Source organism: Galeopterus variegatus, unplaced genomic scaffold (genome assembly GCF_000696425.1).
Source record: "Galeopterus variegatus unplaced genomic scaffold, G_variegatus-3.0.2 Scaffold8095, whole genome shotgun sequence".
Taxonomy (NCBI): Eukaryota; Metazoa; Chordata; class Mammalia; order Dermoptera; family Cynocephalidae; genus Galeopterus; species Galeopterus variegatus.
This window is the reverse complement of record NW_007734206.1, coordinates 48,062-62,180: the sequence shown is the minus strand read 5'-3', so window position 1 is coordinate 62,180 and position 14,119 is coordinate 48,062. Positions and strand designations below refer to the sequence as shown.

General features: G+C 36.2%; 1 protein-coding gene across 1 annotated transcript in view; it reads right to left on the bottom strand.

The window, feature by feature from the left end:
- Positions 1-327: 327 nt before the first annotated feature.
- Positions 328-14,119, bottom strand: part of LOC103608169 (target of Nesh-SH3-like) — a 59,023-nt gene continuing 45,231 nt past the window's right edge. The window contains exons 13-17 of the mRNA XM_008592605.1: positions 5,567-5,646; positions 4,616-4,645; positions 3,830-3,991; positions 2,499-2,621; positions 328-1,546 (exon numbers count right to left, since the gene is read on the bottom strand). Of these exons, the coding sequence (XP_008590827.1) occupies positions 1,431-1,546; positions 2,499-2,621; positions 3,830-3,991; positions 4,616-4,645; positions 5,567-5,646 (511 nt within the window). The 3' untranslated portion in view covers positions 328-1,430. The remainder of the gene's footprint in view (positions 1,547-2,498; positions 2,622-3,829; positions 3,992-4,615; positions 4,646-5,566; positions 5,647-14,119) is intronic.

Below are 14,119 nucleotides of genomic sequence, written 5' to 3'. Positions count from 1 at the left end.
TAATTAACATTTATATATGGGAAAAGAAGTCATATTTCTCAGAAATCCTTATTGGTATTTTAACTTAAAGATTTCCATTCAGAGAAACAGTGCCATTTGATTTTGTTCTGACTTTGAAAGAAATGCATTTAACAATCAGTGGTTTAAAACAAACTTTAAAATAGACTTCACAGGAAGTAAGATTAACTGGATATAAACACAATAGACATGGTATTAAAAGATAGATATGGGGGTTTGGTAGATCCTGAATAACTGATTTTTCTATCTTATGGGATAAAGGTATAGTTACATTCTGATGAACCATTCAGAAATAAAAAAAACTCAGTCTTAAAAAAAACTACATCTCTTTATTGCAGAGTTTATGTTTTTTGGAAAAATACAAAATGTAGCATTGATAAAATTGAAGCATATTGAAAGGTAAGCAAAGGGAAAGGTCCTTTTAGATTGAGGGCAACAGTGCAGCATTCCCATCTCCCTCCACAGCTGAAGGAAAACAATACCTTTAATAAAAATGAGTTAGATTTTCATTACAGCTTGAGTTAAACGGAGTTACAAAAACATCCTCTGATACATTCATTCATAGAGGTCTTATGCATAAATATATAGTAAATATCCTGTGAAATGGTAGGGATCTCATCATGCATTATTATCTTTTTGTGCTCAGACTTCACATTCAGTCTCTGTATACAGCTTGATTAGAATCATGAAAACAATGTGAAGATAATTACTTAGAGGGATAGTTTGACAATATATTCAGACATTGTAACATATACTGATGGGTAGAGAAAAAACAATATATCTTTTGAAACAATATATCAGATTCTCAACTTCATTTTTAAGGAAGTATTTTAAGGAAATGCATATTAGCATGAATGTGTAACTACTTAAACTCCTCAGAAAAGCTTTTCAGCTATTGCTAAAAAAAGGAAGTTTAAATAACCATGTGAATACTAGGACCTTTTTCCCCCCACATATATATGCTGAAGATAATTTGATCCAATAAGTTACAAACTAAGTAGAGATTTATGGAATTAACTCACCAATAGGAAGAGTACACATCAATAAAAGTAAATATTTTTCAAGAAATATAAGTTTTTTGATGTTAATTCTGTTATAAAATATCTCAAGAACATCATTACAACAGTGTGATAAATAATATACAAATGATCTCTTAAAATACCATGAATAATAGGGAGCCAGCTTCCCAAAAAATGTTATTCTGTTAATGTCAATATCTTGCTTCTCGAAAATGACTTTGTAAAACCCGATAAATATTCTCAGCAATCTTTTCTAATAATAAACATCTACTGTTGCTATTAATTAGATTGTAGACTTTTATACATAGTAAACAAAATAGCTTTATGTGAATGTGACAAATACCATAGTGTTTCCAATGATTTTTGCCGCGATGAAACAGCATATTGCAGCATCTACCATTTTCCAGGAATTGTAGTCCCACATTCATACCACTGTACATAATTGATTTGGGTGTGACCACCTATAACTCCAAATTGGACAGGTTCCTGGCGAACGGCTCTGAAATAGCCTAAGAGGAAAAATAATTTAATTCTAATAGGTGCTGTGTTATATTTTTGCTCTAACTTACAAAAGATCAAAGGATGTCATTGAATGGCTGAAGATTACTCTCTGGGTGAATCAGGGTTATTTAGAAAACTGAATAGCAACAGATGCCGTGATATCTTTCCTTAGGTAGTAATGGCTGGCTAAAATCATGGGGCACCTGAAAAATTGTTGACATGTGCCTTAGCAAATTAGGACAAGATGGTTGATAGATGTCTGAGAGCAGTTTCAACTGTTTATTAATATCTTCATAGATCTTATTAAGCCATTTTTTAGTATGGTTGGTATTTTTAAGAGCTAGTGAACAAAATGTTACTGAAAAGTCTAATCAAATACTTGAAAATCTTTAAAGAACCTCTCGGAGATTGCTGAGGAATATGGACATGCTTAGACAAGGATTAAATTAATTTTCAGTCTTTAAATTCTCATCATGCAGCTTGGTGCTAATGTGTGTCTTTAGCAAGTTACAGAGGTTATTCATTTCTCAGCAGAATTCTATTTTAACAGTATACAGTCATTTTTAAGGCAAATAATACTTTTAAAAAATTCGTTAGTAATAAAATTTTCATTAAACCTTTTTTTAAGGGAATAAAAAAATAATGCAGATGTGGTCAGTATGACAAAAACCATAAAAGTAATACATGAAGGATTTAAGTTTGGGAAATACTTCCATTTTTTAGATGTTTTTCCAAATTCAGATTTTCTTGAAGCAGAATGCATCTATATATGTCTCTGTAATATCCCTTGGCTCTAAGTTTCTCAGTTGAGAAACTCTGAAGTCTTCATTTTTTTTCTAGCCGGATAATTAGAGCAATGGTACTATAGAATTCTTTTTAAATTGATTGCTTTCCTCACCTTGATCTTTCTGTGTTAATCTGTAAAACCCTCTTGCTTAGGAGGAGGATCAGAAAACATACCTTCTTTGGTGGGTAATTGGTCAGAAGTGAGTTGCTGTCCCGTGCGTCCATCTAAAAATGAATCCACAAACTGGCAGTGATCTTCTCCATGGCCCCTCTGATCGCCTATGTTATAAAATTTTCCTGAAGACCCGGAAATTAAAAGGATAATAAGTGTTACTTTCTTTGATATGGGACAATTCTGAAATAACCAAATTATATCAAATAATCATCTTTCCTGTCCTTACACATTTTTTCCCCTAGGATCGTCTCTCAATTGGTGTCCTTGTTTTCACTCTTGCCTCCCTATATTCTTCTTCCCTTGCCTCTGCACAGATTAGTGATCTTTTAAAAATGCAAGTCAGATAATGTTATTCACCTCCATAAATCTCTCCAGCAGTCTCCCATTACTCAGAGTAAAACCCAGAGTTCTTAACTGATTTCAAAGCTGCCTGTCTACTGCTCCCCTTACGGTCTCAACCACACTAGTGGAGTTGGCTGGGCATATTCTGCCTCAGGCCTTTGTGCTTTCTCTTTTTTCCACCTCTAAATGCTTATCCCTAGACCTTTGCTCTGTTGGTTCCTTCTCATAATTTTTTTCTTAATGGGAGTTACCTTTACAGAGGCCTTCCTTACCCATTATAACCTAAGGAGCTTCCAATCCTTGTTCAGCCATTCTCTCTTTTAAAATTATTTTTCAAAGCACCTATCTGAAATTTTATTTATTTACATATTTGTTGTCTGTCTCTCCCTACTAAGGAAGGGAAGGAGAGGCCAGCTACATGAAGCAGGAATGTTGGCTTTGTACCCAGCACCTAGAACATTGGTACAAAGTAGATAATAAATATTTGTTGAATGACTGAACAAATATCTACCATTCTATGTTGGGGCCAGCCTTATTATATATTTGTTGATAATTTTTACTGTGCTAATATAGAAGAGAATATTATAACCTATAGGGTATGGAGCAAAGTGTTAATAGACCTTCTGACGTCTTAAAGATGCCATATTCCTTCCATGATTGTTGTTAGATACATTCATTTGATTATCAATAGGCGTTCTTTCCTTGGATGGCTGTAACAAAATCGAGCTTGTTTGTGCTAGTGCCTGTACGTTCAAGTTTGCCATTATGACAAATTGTGTTTTCATTATTTGCTTTCTAATAGCATGTCTTAAATTCTTGTTTTCTGGGATAACTATTTCAATAACATTTTGCTCAGAGGAAAACTTGTATTTACATCACCCCATAGTGCCTGGAACTCTCCAGAGAAAAGATCAAGTTATACTCATAGAATGATGGAAAACATTCCCTGAAGGCAAAGGCTCAAAACAGGGCTTGTAGCCTTGCTTACCTGTGAGGGAGTCACTCAGATAAATCTTGTATCTGAGAGAGTTGCACAGCTGCACTCCTACAAATTTTTTATACCATGTCCTTTTGACATATTGTTTGCCCTTACATTCTGAGTAAGAGTCTGAATTAAAGGGTCTTTCAGTCCAGATGGCATCTCTTCCTGCTGCATAAGAAAAACACATGGTTTGAGTTAAGTATCTGACTCTTGGGTACTGAAGAGCTGTTTTAAAAGCTTTAAAAAAGCAGTTTGTAAAGTTGACTGTCAACTTGCTGATACCTGTTTTTTTCCAGTGCTAAATATTGGAGCCAAAAAATATTATAAAGGCTTAAACAAGTAAACTCCCAAATAAGTTCCTGTCAGTAATGAGATAAATCTCAGAGCAGTACATTTAGGTGTTGAATAATCTCTGAAGTACTAGATGAAGACTGTACTTTAGGAGGAAATTTAGATTTCTCTTTTGCAGCATATTATAAAATCTAAACAGCTGCTTTAATGTGACTTGTTATCATAAGTGGAAATTAGAGTGTTATATCTTAATTATTAAACAGAAAATTTGAGATGGCCTTGTAAATAAGTAAAAGCAAGTTTCAAAATATCCAGTTTATTCCTAGAACATCATAAGCTGTCAGCGTTATTCAATGTGTTAGGTAAACATTCACGCTTGATTGATATTCTAAGAAGACTAAATGGAAAAAAGTGAAATCATGATTTGAATTCTGCCATGTCTGTTTATTTGAATCAATTTAGAAAAGTGTGTAGTGTGTTCCCATTGAGACAGGTACTTACCAGAAACTGGCTCGCTCACTCTTGGGTCCGCTGAGGAAAAATAGCAAACACACAAGTCAGACGTTATTTGTTCAAGTTCCAGCATTCCAGTGGCAGAGTGAAGAAGATGGGTACTTAAAGTTGTTAAGAAATCTTATTTGCAAAACGGTACACTCCTGAAGACTAAATTTGAAAGTTTGTTTTGTTTTGGAAATTGTTGTATAATCTGCCAGGTATTCAGCTGTATCTGTTAGCAGTGATTTGAGTAGTTAGGAGCCTTTGTTACGTTTCCAGCTTCCACCTTATTTTCAAAAGCTTCCCCTTTTAGTTTCATACAAAAACTATTCATGGTAAAATCACCAAGATACCATGAACTGTAATTGGCATAAAATTATGCAAATAACAATGCCGTATGTACAGATGTATCTTGTTAAGGAATTTGATCTTGGCAGGTCTAATTAGAAAATTTCACAGCTGCTTATCATAAGAAAGCTATCATGAATTCCCTTTCTGGATATACTTGCTGATATTTTGATTTCAGGCATACAGGGGGGCATTCATTCACTACGTTTTTGAGAATAGATTGATTATGCTTTTTTATTTTCTTTTTAATTTCATGAATTCCCTTTCTGGATATACTTGCTGATATTTTGATTTCAGGCATACAGGGGGGCATACAGGGGGGCATTCATTCACTACGTTTTTGAGAATAGATTGATTATGCTTTTTTATTTTCTTTTTAATCGGTACGCCTTTTTTTCTGACATCAAGATGAATGAGGAAAAGTATGAGTGGTGTTTCTCTATGGGTACCATCACCAATTTGCTTATTTTTATGGATAGTTTTCTAAAAATTCAAGAAACTGAATAGACACATTCTTTAGCTGGGTTCAAACAATCTCCTTATGCAAAACATTGTTCCATTGTGACCCTTTACATCCTTGTTGGGAATTACTGTTGATGTGATGATTACCTGATTCAGTACTGAATCCCACTGTGTTGCTGACTGGGCCTTCACCGAGTGGGTTTTTAGGTTTCACCTGGAATTCATAGCTGTATAGGGAGAAATTAAAAAATTCATATATTCTTGAGGGGTAGGAAGCAACATTCCCTTGTTATACTGACATCCTCCTGATTCTATTTTGAAATCATGATGACAGTGAATGGTAATGTGTTCTAGAAGCAGGTTGAAGAAAGAAAAATGCTTTCTTTTTTTTTTTTTTTTTTGTCTTTTTCCGTGTCCGGCAACGGATCGCAACCCTCAGTGTTGCCCCCGTACCGGACCGGGACCAGCAACGGGATCGCAACCCTTGGCGTTGCCCCCACGCCTCGCTCAGCCAGTGAGCGGGAACCGGTCTGCATGTGGGATCCGAACCCTCAGTGGGAGCGCCGCTGCGCTTCCCAAGCGGCGCACTACAGCAGTGCGCCACCGGGCCGGCTCGAAAAATGCTTTCTTAATTTTACTTTCTAAGCAGCTTGTCTAATGTTTTGTATAAGAAAGGGATTAAGGTAATAAAAAAGATGGTTGTCTTCTAAGAATTCCAAATTAGTAGAAATAACTGGGCAGGTTGGTAATGGACATATGGGAAAGAAGTATGTGGTGGATCCAGGTTAATTCCAGCAGTGAGGAGCCTCAGGTTCCTTTAGATGTCTGAGCTACTTCTTTGGGGCAAAGAAGTGGGACAGTTCGTTTTTATTCCCTATTATCTCAATCCTGAATATAACCTTGGACTCTGGCAATGTTCCTTATTGTGGGGTTTTAACTACTTATGACAGGATCACATGATAGGGTGGCAGTGGGGAAAGTGTTTAAAATGCAGATTTCTTGTCCCAGCGTAGCTACTGAATAAATTTCTGAGGGGATTCAGGTAGGAATTTATAAAAAGTTCCTTAGTTGAGCCTTGTGCCCACTGATATTTGAGAACTATTCGACTGAACTATGGGAAGAGATACACATGAAAATGTCTCTTTGTAAGACTTCCTAGTTATATCTCCTGGAACTCAGGTCTTTGGATTACAGGAAGCCATGATGTCTCCAAAAAAAGGGGCATGTTGCTTCATAAAGAACATGAGCACAAAGAGACTTTTTTTCAACCTCAATAACCCAGAGGCCCTTATATTGGGCAGGCCCTTAACCCTTTATTTTAAAAAAAAAACAAAAGAACCCCAACAGATCCCTTGGAATTATAAGTGCCTTTGATTCTATCCTTAAGAATTACTAAGTTGTTGTGCAGTATTTGATAAATTTTATTCATAAAATATGTAAGCAGAGCAAATCCTTTTCAGAAATTCAAACAGGAAAGCAATCTGCCATTTGCCTGAAATTGAGTTTCTTTTAGCAGTAAACTTAGCAGCAAAATAACTTTGAATTTAAAATTAACCTGAGTCAGCTGATAGTATTGTGTGGGTCCCATATTTGTATGAGGCTTTTGGAAGATAATTTCCATCTTTGAGAAGTTGGTAATTAAACAAGAATGCAGAACACACACACAAAAATAGATATTTTATAAACAAGTGAAAAACAGAAGAATGACAGTTCTCAGTATAGATGGTACAAAGCAATAAAAATAACTTTCTGGGGCCCAAGGAGTCAAGTTTCTTGATCACTGAAGCATTGCTTTAAAACACTGCTACAATCTAGTGCAGTATTTGTATGAGGCTTTTGGAAGATAATTTCCATCTTTGAGAAGTTGGTAATTAAACAAGAATGCAGAACACACACACAAAAATAGATATTTTATAAACAAGTGAAAAACAGAAGAATGACAGTTCTCAGTATAGATGGTACAAAGCAATAAAAATAACTTTCTGGGGCTCAAGGAGTCAAGTTTCTTGATCACTGAAGCATTGCTTTAAAACACTGCTACAATCTAGTGCAAAGGCAGATTCTAGTGTTGTAACAATCAGCCAGTTTTTGAGTGCTTACTATGTATCAGATGCATTAATCATTCTACATATATAAAATAACACAAATACCACGAGATATTTAAATTATTCTAATTTTCAGTTGAGAACAGTGAGGCTCAACCATTGTACTATTACTGCCTTTGCTTTTCCAAAATTCAAAACTTTGTGAAACAGAGATTAAAACCCTTCCTCATAGCATTTTTAATGAGAATGCAAATGAAAACATTTTGTAAACTGAGCAACTGATGTAAGGTACCATTGTCATTTGCAATAAAAGAATGCTGATATAAAAACTCCTGTGTTATTCATTTAAATAAATCATACATGGGGTGTTTTCACATGGAAGAATTCCAGAGATTAAATTCTTGCTAAGAGGCCTAATGGCCTGAAAACAAAACCAACAAACAAAACAAAACAAAAAACTCCACAAAACTATGGTGAATTGAAAATGGAAAAAAAATCACAGGCATCTGGATTTTGATTCAAGTGGGCAATGCATTCCACGTTCATTTCAGACCATTGCCAAAAGCCCTGTGCTTTGGCCAAGTCTGATTGCTGGAATTATCTCCATGTTTTTTTATTTCACAGTTATTACACTTCAGCTCCATTTTTAGCATGGCCAGAAATATTCATATGCTACTTTTTCTGCTTTTTGCCAACATTTTATGATATTTGACAAGTTTTGAAGAAATTGTTTTAAGCTAAATGTAATTAACAACATGAGAACTAAAAGGCACATTTTTTGGCTAATCAAACCCTACATAAACAAACAAAATTGTGATGACAAAATCTTTTCCAAGAAGCACATTCTGTCACAAGATAAAGGACAACATAGGTCTAAGGGTAATGTCTCAGAGAAAATATTGACTGTATATAGGAAATAAGCATAAGATGTTATTTTAAAATTTCAGAAAACAAAGTTTCTTGAAATAAAAAATATGGTGTAAGTTCAACTTTAAATGGAAGATTTGGAGGGTAAAGCTGAGAACATTTTACAAATACTAGAACAAAAAAGTCAAAAAGGTGAAAAATGAAAGAAAATAGGAAAATTGTGGGAGTCTTTCAGAGAGTACAGTAACCAACTAGTAGGAATTCCAGAAGAGAGAGGAGGGAAAAAAGAATTTCCTAGAACTGAAAGACATGAGTTTCCAGATGGTAAAGGCTTACTCTGTGCCCATCAAAATGAAAAAGAAAAAGGCCTAAGTAAAGCACACAAATTGCAGAATTTCAGGGTATTGGGGAATAGAGACATGGGCTTAAAAACTTCTGAGAAAAAAATAAAGGTCTCATTCAAAGTATCCAGAATCAAAATGACATTTGACTTCTTGATAGCGACACTGGAAGTTAGAAAACAATGGAACAATACCTTCAAAAGTCTTCATTTTATCCTAAAATCCATGTCCCGCTAAACAATAGTATCAAAAGTAAAATACAGACATATTAAAGCATGTAAGGACTCAAAAATATTGTGTTCCACAACTTTTACTCGAGATGTATTTCTCAAGAAATGCCACAAAATAAGGGAGTAAACAAAGGAGCAAGAAGACATGAGGTGCAGGAATTGGGGTATTAATATATGCAAACGGTGATTGTGAGAGATTCCAGATGAGATGTCATATAAAAAAATAAAAAATTCAGAAAACACAGAGATGACTATTTGACCATTTTGAGAATTGGTCAGTCTACAAACATGTATTTAATTAACAGAAGAAATAGCTAAAAATAAATGTTTATCTCTGGGAAACAGTTTAGGAATAGGGAGGAACTGCTTTTGTAACATTTGAGTTTTAAAACCATCTACATGTATTTCTGATGAAAATTAGATGTAAAAAGACATTTATAAGACGACTACATCAAAATGAACATCTAAATGGAGTGCAGTCCAGGTGACACCGTAGTCAAGCCTTGGGGCCCCGTTGTGGGTAAGCCAGGTAAATCCCGAGAAAAATAATCTTCCCAAGCATCAACCAGGAGGCAGCATGGCCCAGTGGTTAAGAACATGGGTTCTGGAGCCAGAAAGGTGGGTTCACAGTTCACTAACGTATGATTTTAAGGTAACTTAACCTCTCTGAGCCTCAATTTTCTCATATACAAAAATAAGGATAATAATGTTATCTGTGAGCATACTATTAATTATAGTAATTATAACTTCCCAAGGGTATTAAAAAAAAGTATCTGTGAGGTTTTTGTGAGGATTAAATGAGATAATGCATGTAAAAGCAAGGTGCCTGACACAATTATAAGTATTCACTAGTATTATATTTATATCTCTAAAAAATTTCTCTTAAAGAGATGCTTCTAGGGCCGAGCCTGTGGCGCACTCGGGAGAGTGTGGCGCTGGGAGCGCAGCAGCGCTTCCACCGCGGGTTCGGATCCTATATAGGGATGGCCGGTGCACTCACTGGCTGAGCGCGGTGCGGCCGGTCTCAAAAAGGACAAAAAATAAAATAAAATAAAATAAAGAGATGCTTCTATTATTGGGGAATGTGACAAACACTGCCATAGAACTCTCAAGGCAGACCTCTTCTATGTCCACATATTTGCTTTTTGATTGTAAAAGTTATAATGGCATAATCAATGGGTTACTGGGAAGATTGAAAATTTAGCATGTAAATCTTTCTGCCTGCCATCAAAATAGCTCCATAGTCTGAGAAGAAGTAAAATAGTTCTGTAAGATTTAATTGAAGAGTCTAAAAAGCAATCCATCGAAAAGTGAAAACTAGAGTTTCAGAAAGTGTGATTTGTGGTTCATGAGCAAAACTGTCAGAGACAGGGAACTCCTAACCTGCAGGATCTCACTTCAGGCTGATTTCTCCAAAGGTGGGAGAGGTGGTAGCAGCCTCAGGGTGACCTTCAGGTCTGGTTAGGGCAGACGCTTCTGTCTTTCCTTCATCCCTTTTGTTCCTCCCTGCAATCTTTTCCCTCTATTTTTGCCCATTAATATAGAGCTGAATTATATTTTTCATCATTTGGTGAATTTTGTAGTTATATTCTCCCTATTGGTTAAAAAGTTGGTTTTCACTCTTAACAAAAGCCTCATAACCTCCAGCAAACTGCTTTTTATACAGTTGTTTGTTGGTTTGAGTTGTTTGGCTAGCTGAGTTTTACCCTTAATGTAGTCTTGAAATATTTGAGCCCCATTCAGGTGGGGTTCAGTCAGAGGAAGAAAAATAAAAAAGTAGAATAAGAAAAAAAGAGTAAGGGCCACTCGAAGGGAGAAAGGGAAATCCAATCAATCGGTTTGAGTGAGCTCATCTCCAAGGATGTTGCAGTGTTATGGTAAGCATTTCTAAATACCTGCTATTTGTAAAGTCATACAGAGCAGGAAGGCAGAGCTGAGGGGACACCAAAGGACAAAACAAGTGTAAATCAGGGACGGAAGGGAGAAGAGCAGGAAATAAGCAGACTTGAGGAATCATAAACTAGTTGTCCATTATGCCCTAAGGGGTGTTTCTTGTGTCCCTCACAAAATATGGGGTGTACAGAAATGCCAGAGTTGGATTGCACTTTTGTAGTGCTGTTGTGGCTTTCTCCCATACCCTCCCTAGATACCAAGGAATTCAAAGAATAAGTAATAAAAAGTATATGGTGATGTGAGAGGAAGAATCATTCTTTTTATAGACTAGTGGAGTTCTGTGCTCTTAGAGAGCTGTTCTTTTGCCCGATGAAAAGTTGCTAAACTGAGCAATCTACTCAATTTCTTTCTTCTTTCCCACAGAGGACTTACTCTTCTGCTGCCCACACCTACAATAAAACTAAATAAAATGCCTGACGCTTTGGCAGCTTATTTTACTCACTTTCCACAAAGCCCTTGAGAAGAGATGTTGAAAAGTTAACATAGAATCTGCAGAGACCAGAATTTCACAAAAACACTATGAAAAAGGTATAATGGTTATTCCACATGCCTGCCTCATTCAGCCAGACTTACAGTTTATAAGAAGTTGCTGCTTCTATTCCAGCTAATCTTCAGTGCCAAACAGTTTATTAAATCAAATAATATAAAGAACAGTCCCAAACTCTCACTGGTGCCAGTTATCAGACACTTTGGTAGGTTTTCGTCTTAGAGGAAGAACTGTTCTCCCAAGTCCTCCCAAGCCATAGAGGTCAGTAAAAGTACTTGAGCAGATTAAGTGAATTTGATTTATCTTAATCATCAGACAGTACATTTTCCATAGGAAATTGTTAGACCACATGTAAGTCTGGCACACACAATGGATTCTTCAGTTTTTCAGTCAAGTGAGGGGAGAAGTGTGTTCATTGGAAGAGAAGAGTCGGGAAAGAGTTTTTAGTGTGCAGTGATTGTGTGTGTCCATTCATACAGCCCAACAGTTCATCAAGAAGAACGTGGCCCATCAATGGATGATCAAAATGTGTGCTAAAAACAACTCATCTGAAAACAAATTAGACTGCAGACAGAGATTCAAAGAAAAATGTTTTACTGGGAACAATTCTACTTATTATGGAACTGACTTGGGCTTTAGTTTTATTTTCAGTTCTAGTTCTCTCACGGACTCCATGCATAGCTTTGGCTATCATAGGATCACATACTTGAGACCTGTAAGAGACTTAGAGATCAACCAATCCACACTTCCTGTCCCTGTAAGCAGTGTTGCAACACTTACTGTTTAAGACATACTTTATCAGTTCCTCTATTCACAGAACTAAAAATAATCATAGTGGTATTTGCAGACAAAGTAGTTTGCTCCAGATAGGAGAAGCTCTTCATGTGTGTGTGTGTGTGTGTGTGTGTGTAAGTTCAACAAGAGCCACACGTTGCCTAAAGAAATAGATGACTGATTTTCTTGGGTAACTGTAGGGCAGAAGTTTCATGGGGAAGAAATAAATAGAAAATACGAGGTTACTTCAGAAAGTTTATGGAAAAACTATTATCTTTTATTTCTAATTTTCCATGAACTCTTAGAAATACCCTCATGTGTATTGCGGAATGGGTTAGGTAGGTACTGATTCAGCTGGATACCAACATCTCTACATCTTTTTATTTTAGGGGTTGGGGGGTGAGAAAGGGATCCTATAAAGAAAGAGATGGATTCTGCCTATGTGAACAGATCTCTTTTGCTTCACTTGCTTAAAACAGTTACGGCTCCCCTTCCCGGTGCTCAGGTATGACCACAGCTCACTGCAGCTGATTGCAAGGCTGGGAGGGCCACCCTGTGCTGCCTTTGGAGGTGGACCCAGGTGCCGCAGAGCAGCCTTGTGGCTCTGCTCTTTATAGACAGGAATATCTAAAGCCAGGTGTGGAGCCAAACTCCCCCATCAGCAAAACAGCTGCTGCCGATCCCTTCCTTTGACCTTCTGCAGAGTAGGTAAAAACCTTGCTAAGTCATAAAAACAGGCAGGAGAAGGTTGGCTTACACTGTGAGAAGGAAAATGGAGCATAGTCCATCTCCATTTTGTTTCTGGAATAGTGTGTGACTGTTCAGAATTTCTAGCCAAAACCACTCTCTAGATCTATAATCTCTGCCTTATTTTTCTGGGTTAAGTGTTCTAAAACCATGCTCTACTCCATCCATGCTGGTGTGTAAAGATTAGCCAGTGATTACCATCTGTTTTCAGATCTCATGTTTTTTAGTCAGGACAAGTGATGGAAAAAGCTACTAAAATAAATAACTTACATGTATCTTCTAGTATTGGAACACAGCTATAGTAATTCTTTCAGAAGCGGTTATCTTCCAGATATTCAAACAGGGAATTCCAGAACCACATGGGGGAATTTTAACAGCTATAATTTGAAGTTTGCCTATTTTAGAAATTTAATATTACCATATATTTTGTTTCAAAATTTTCCCCAGGCATTGAAATATGACTAGAATTATTCTTTATAGCTAATAAAACCACCTTGTGGTCACATCCTGTATATTCTTCCTCTTTATTTTACACTGTATCTTTTATTAGCATTAATCTTGGATCACATTTGGGGTAGAAGAGAAACAATGGAAAGAAAGTCTTCCTTAACAACTTATGATAATATGAAAAGGCTGCATCAAAAAACCCAGCAAACCTAAATTTGGGAACTTGTAATTCTTTTATTGTGGCTGTAGCCTTGCTGTCAGTAGTAACTTTGAGGGCTATGTACTTGTTTTTCACCTAAATCATGCACGTGTATTTTATTTGAAAGAACAATACTGTTGCTGCTTTTCCTTTCTTGCCATCTTGCCCCTTGCATCCCATCCTTTATTGTCAAGTTCTAGTCTCAAGCATTCCATCAAGCTTTCTCTCCTTCTCAATCACAGAACTTGGCTGTGAAGTCTACACTTGGTATGCTCTTTTATGCTCTGTAATTATTTCATGGGTGTTAGTTTTGTTTCCCCAGGTACCTTCAGGCTTCAGGAATCTCAAATTAAGTAAAATAATTTTCTTCACTTTATTCTTCCTTAATTCATTATTTTATCTAATGGAGGTTTCAATATATAATTTTAATATTTCAGCTCAAAACATTTTTGCCCATTAAATAGACACATTAATTGCCGACATACCTCTATTAGAGAGAGAGCAGAATGTATTCACAGGCTCACTATGAACAAGGATCTCCTGAACTGTCTGACTACCACAAAGTCTTACATATTGTAAACTAAACAATTTTCTTCAGAGGACCTTAACA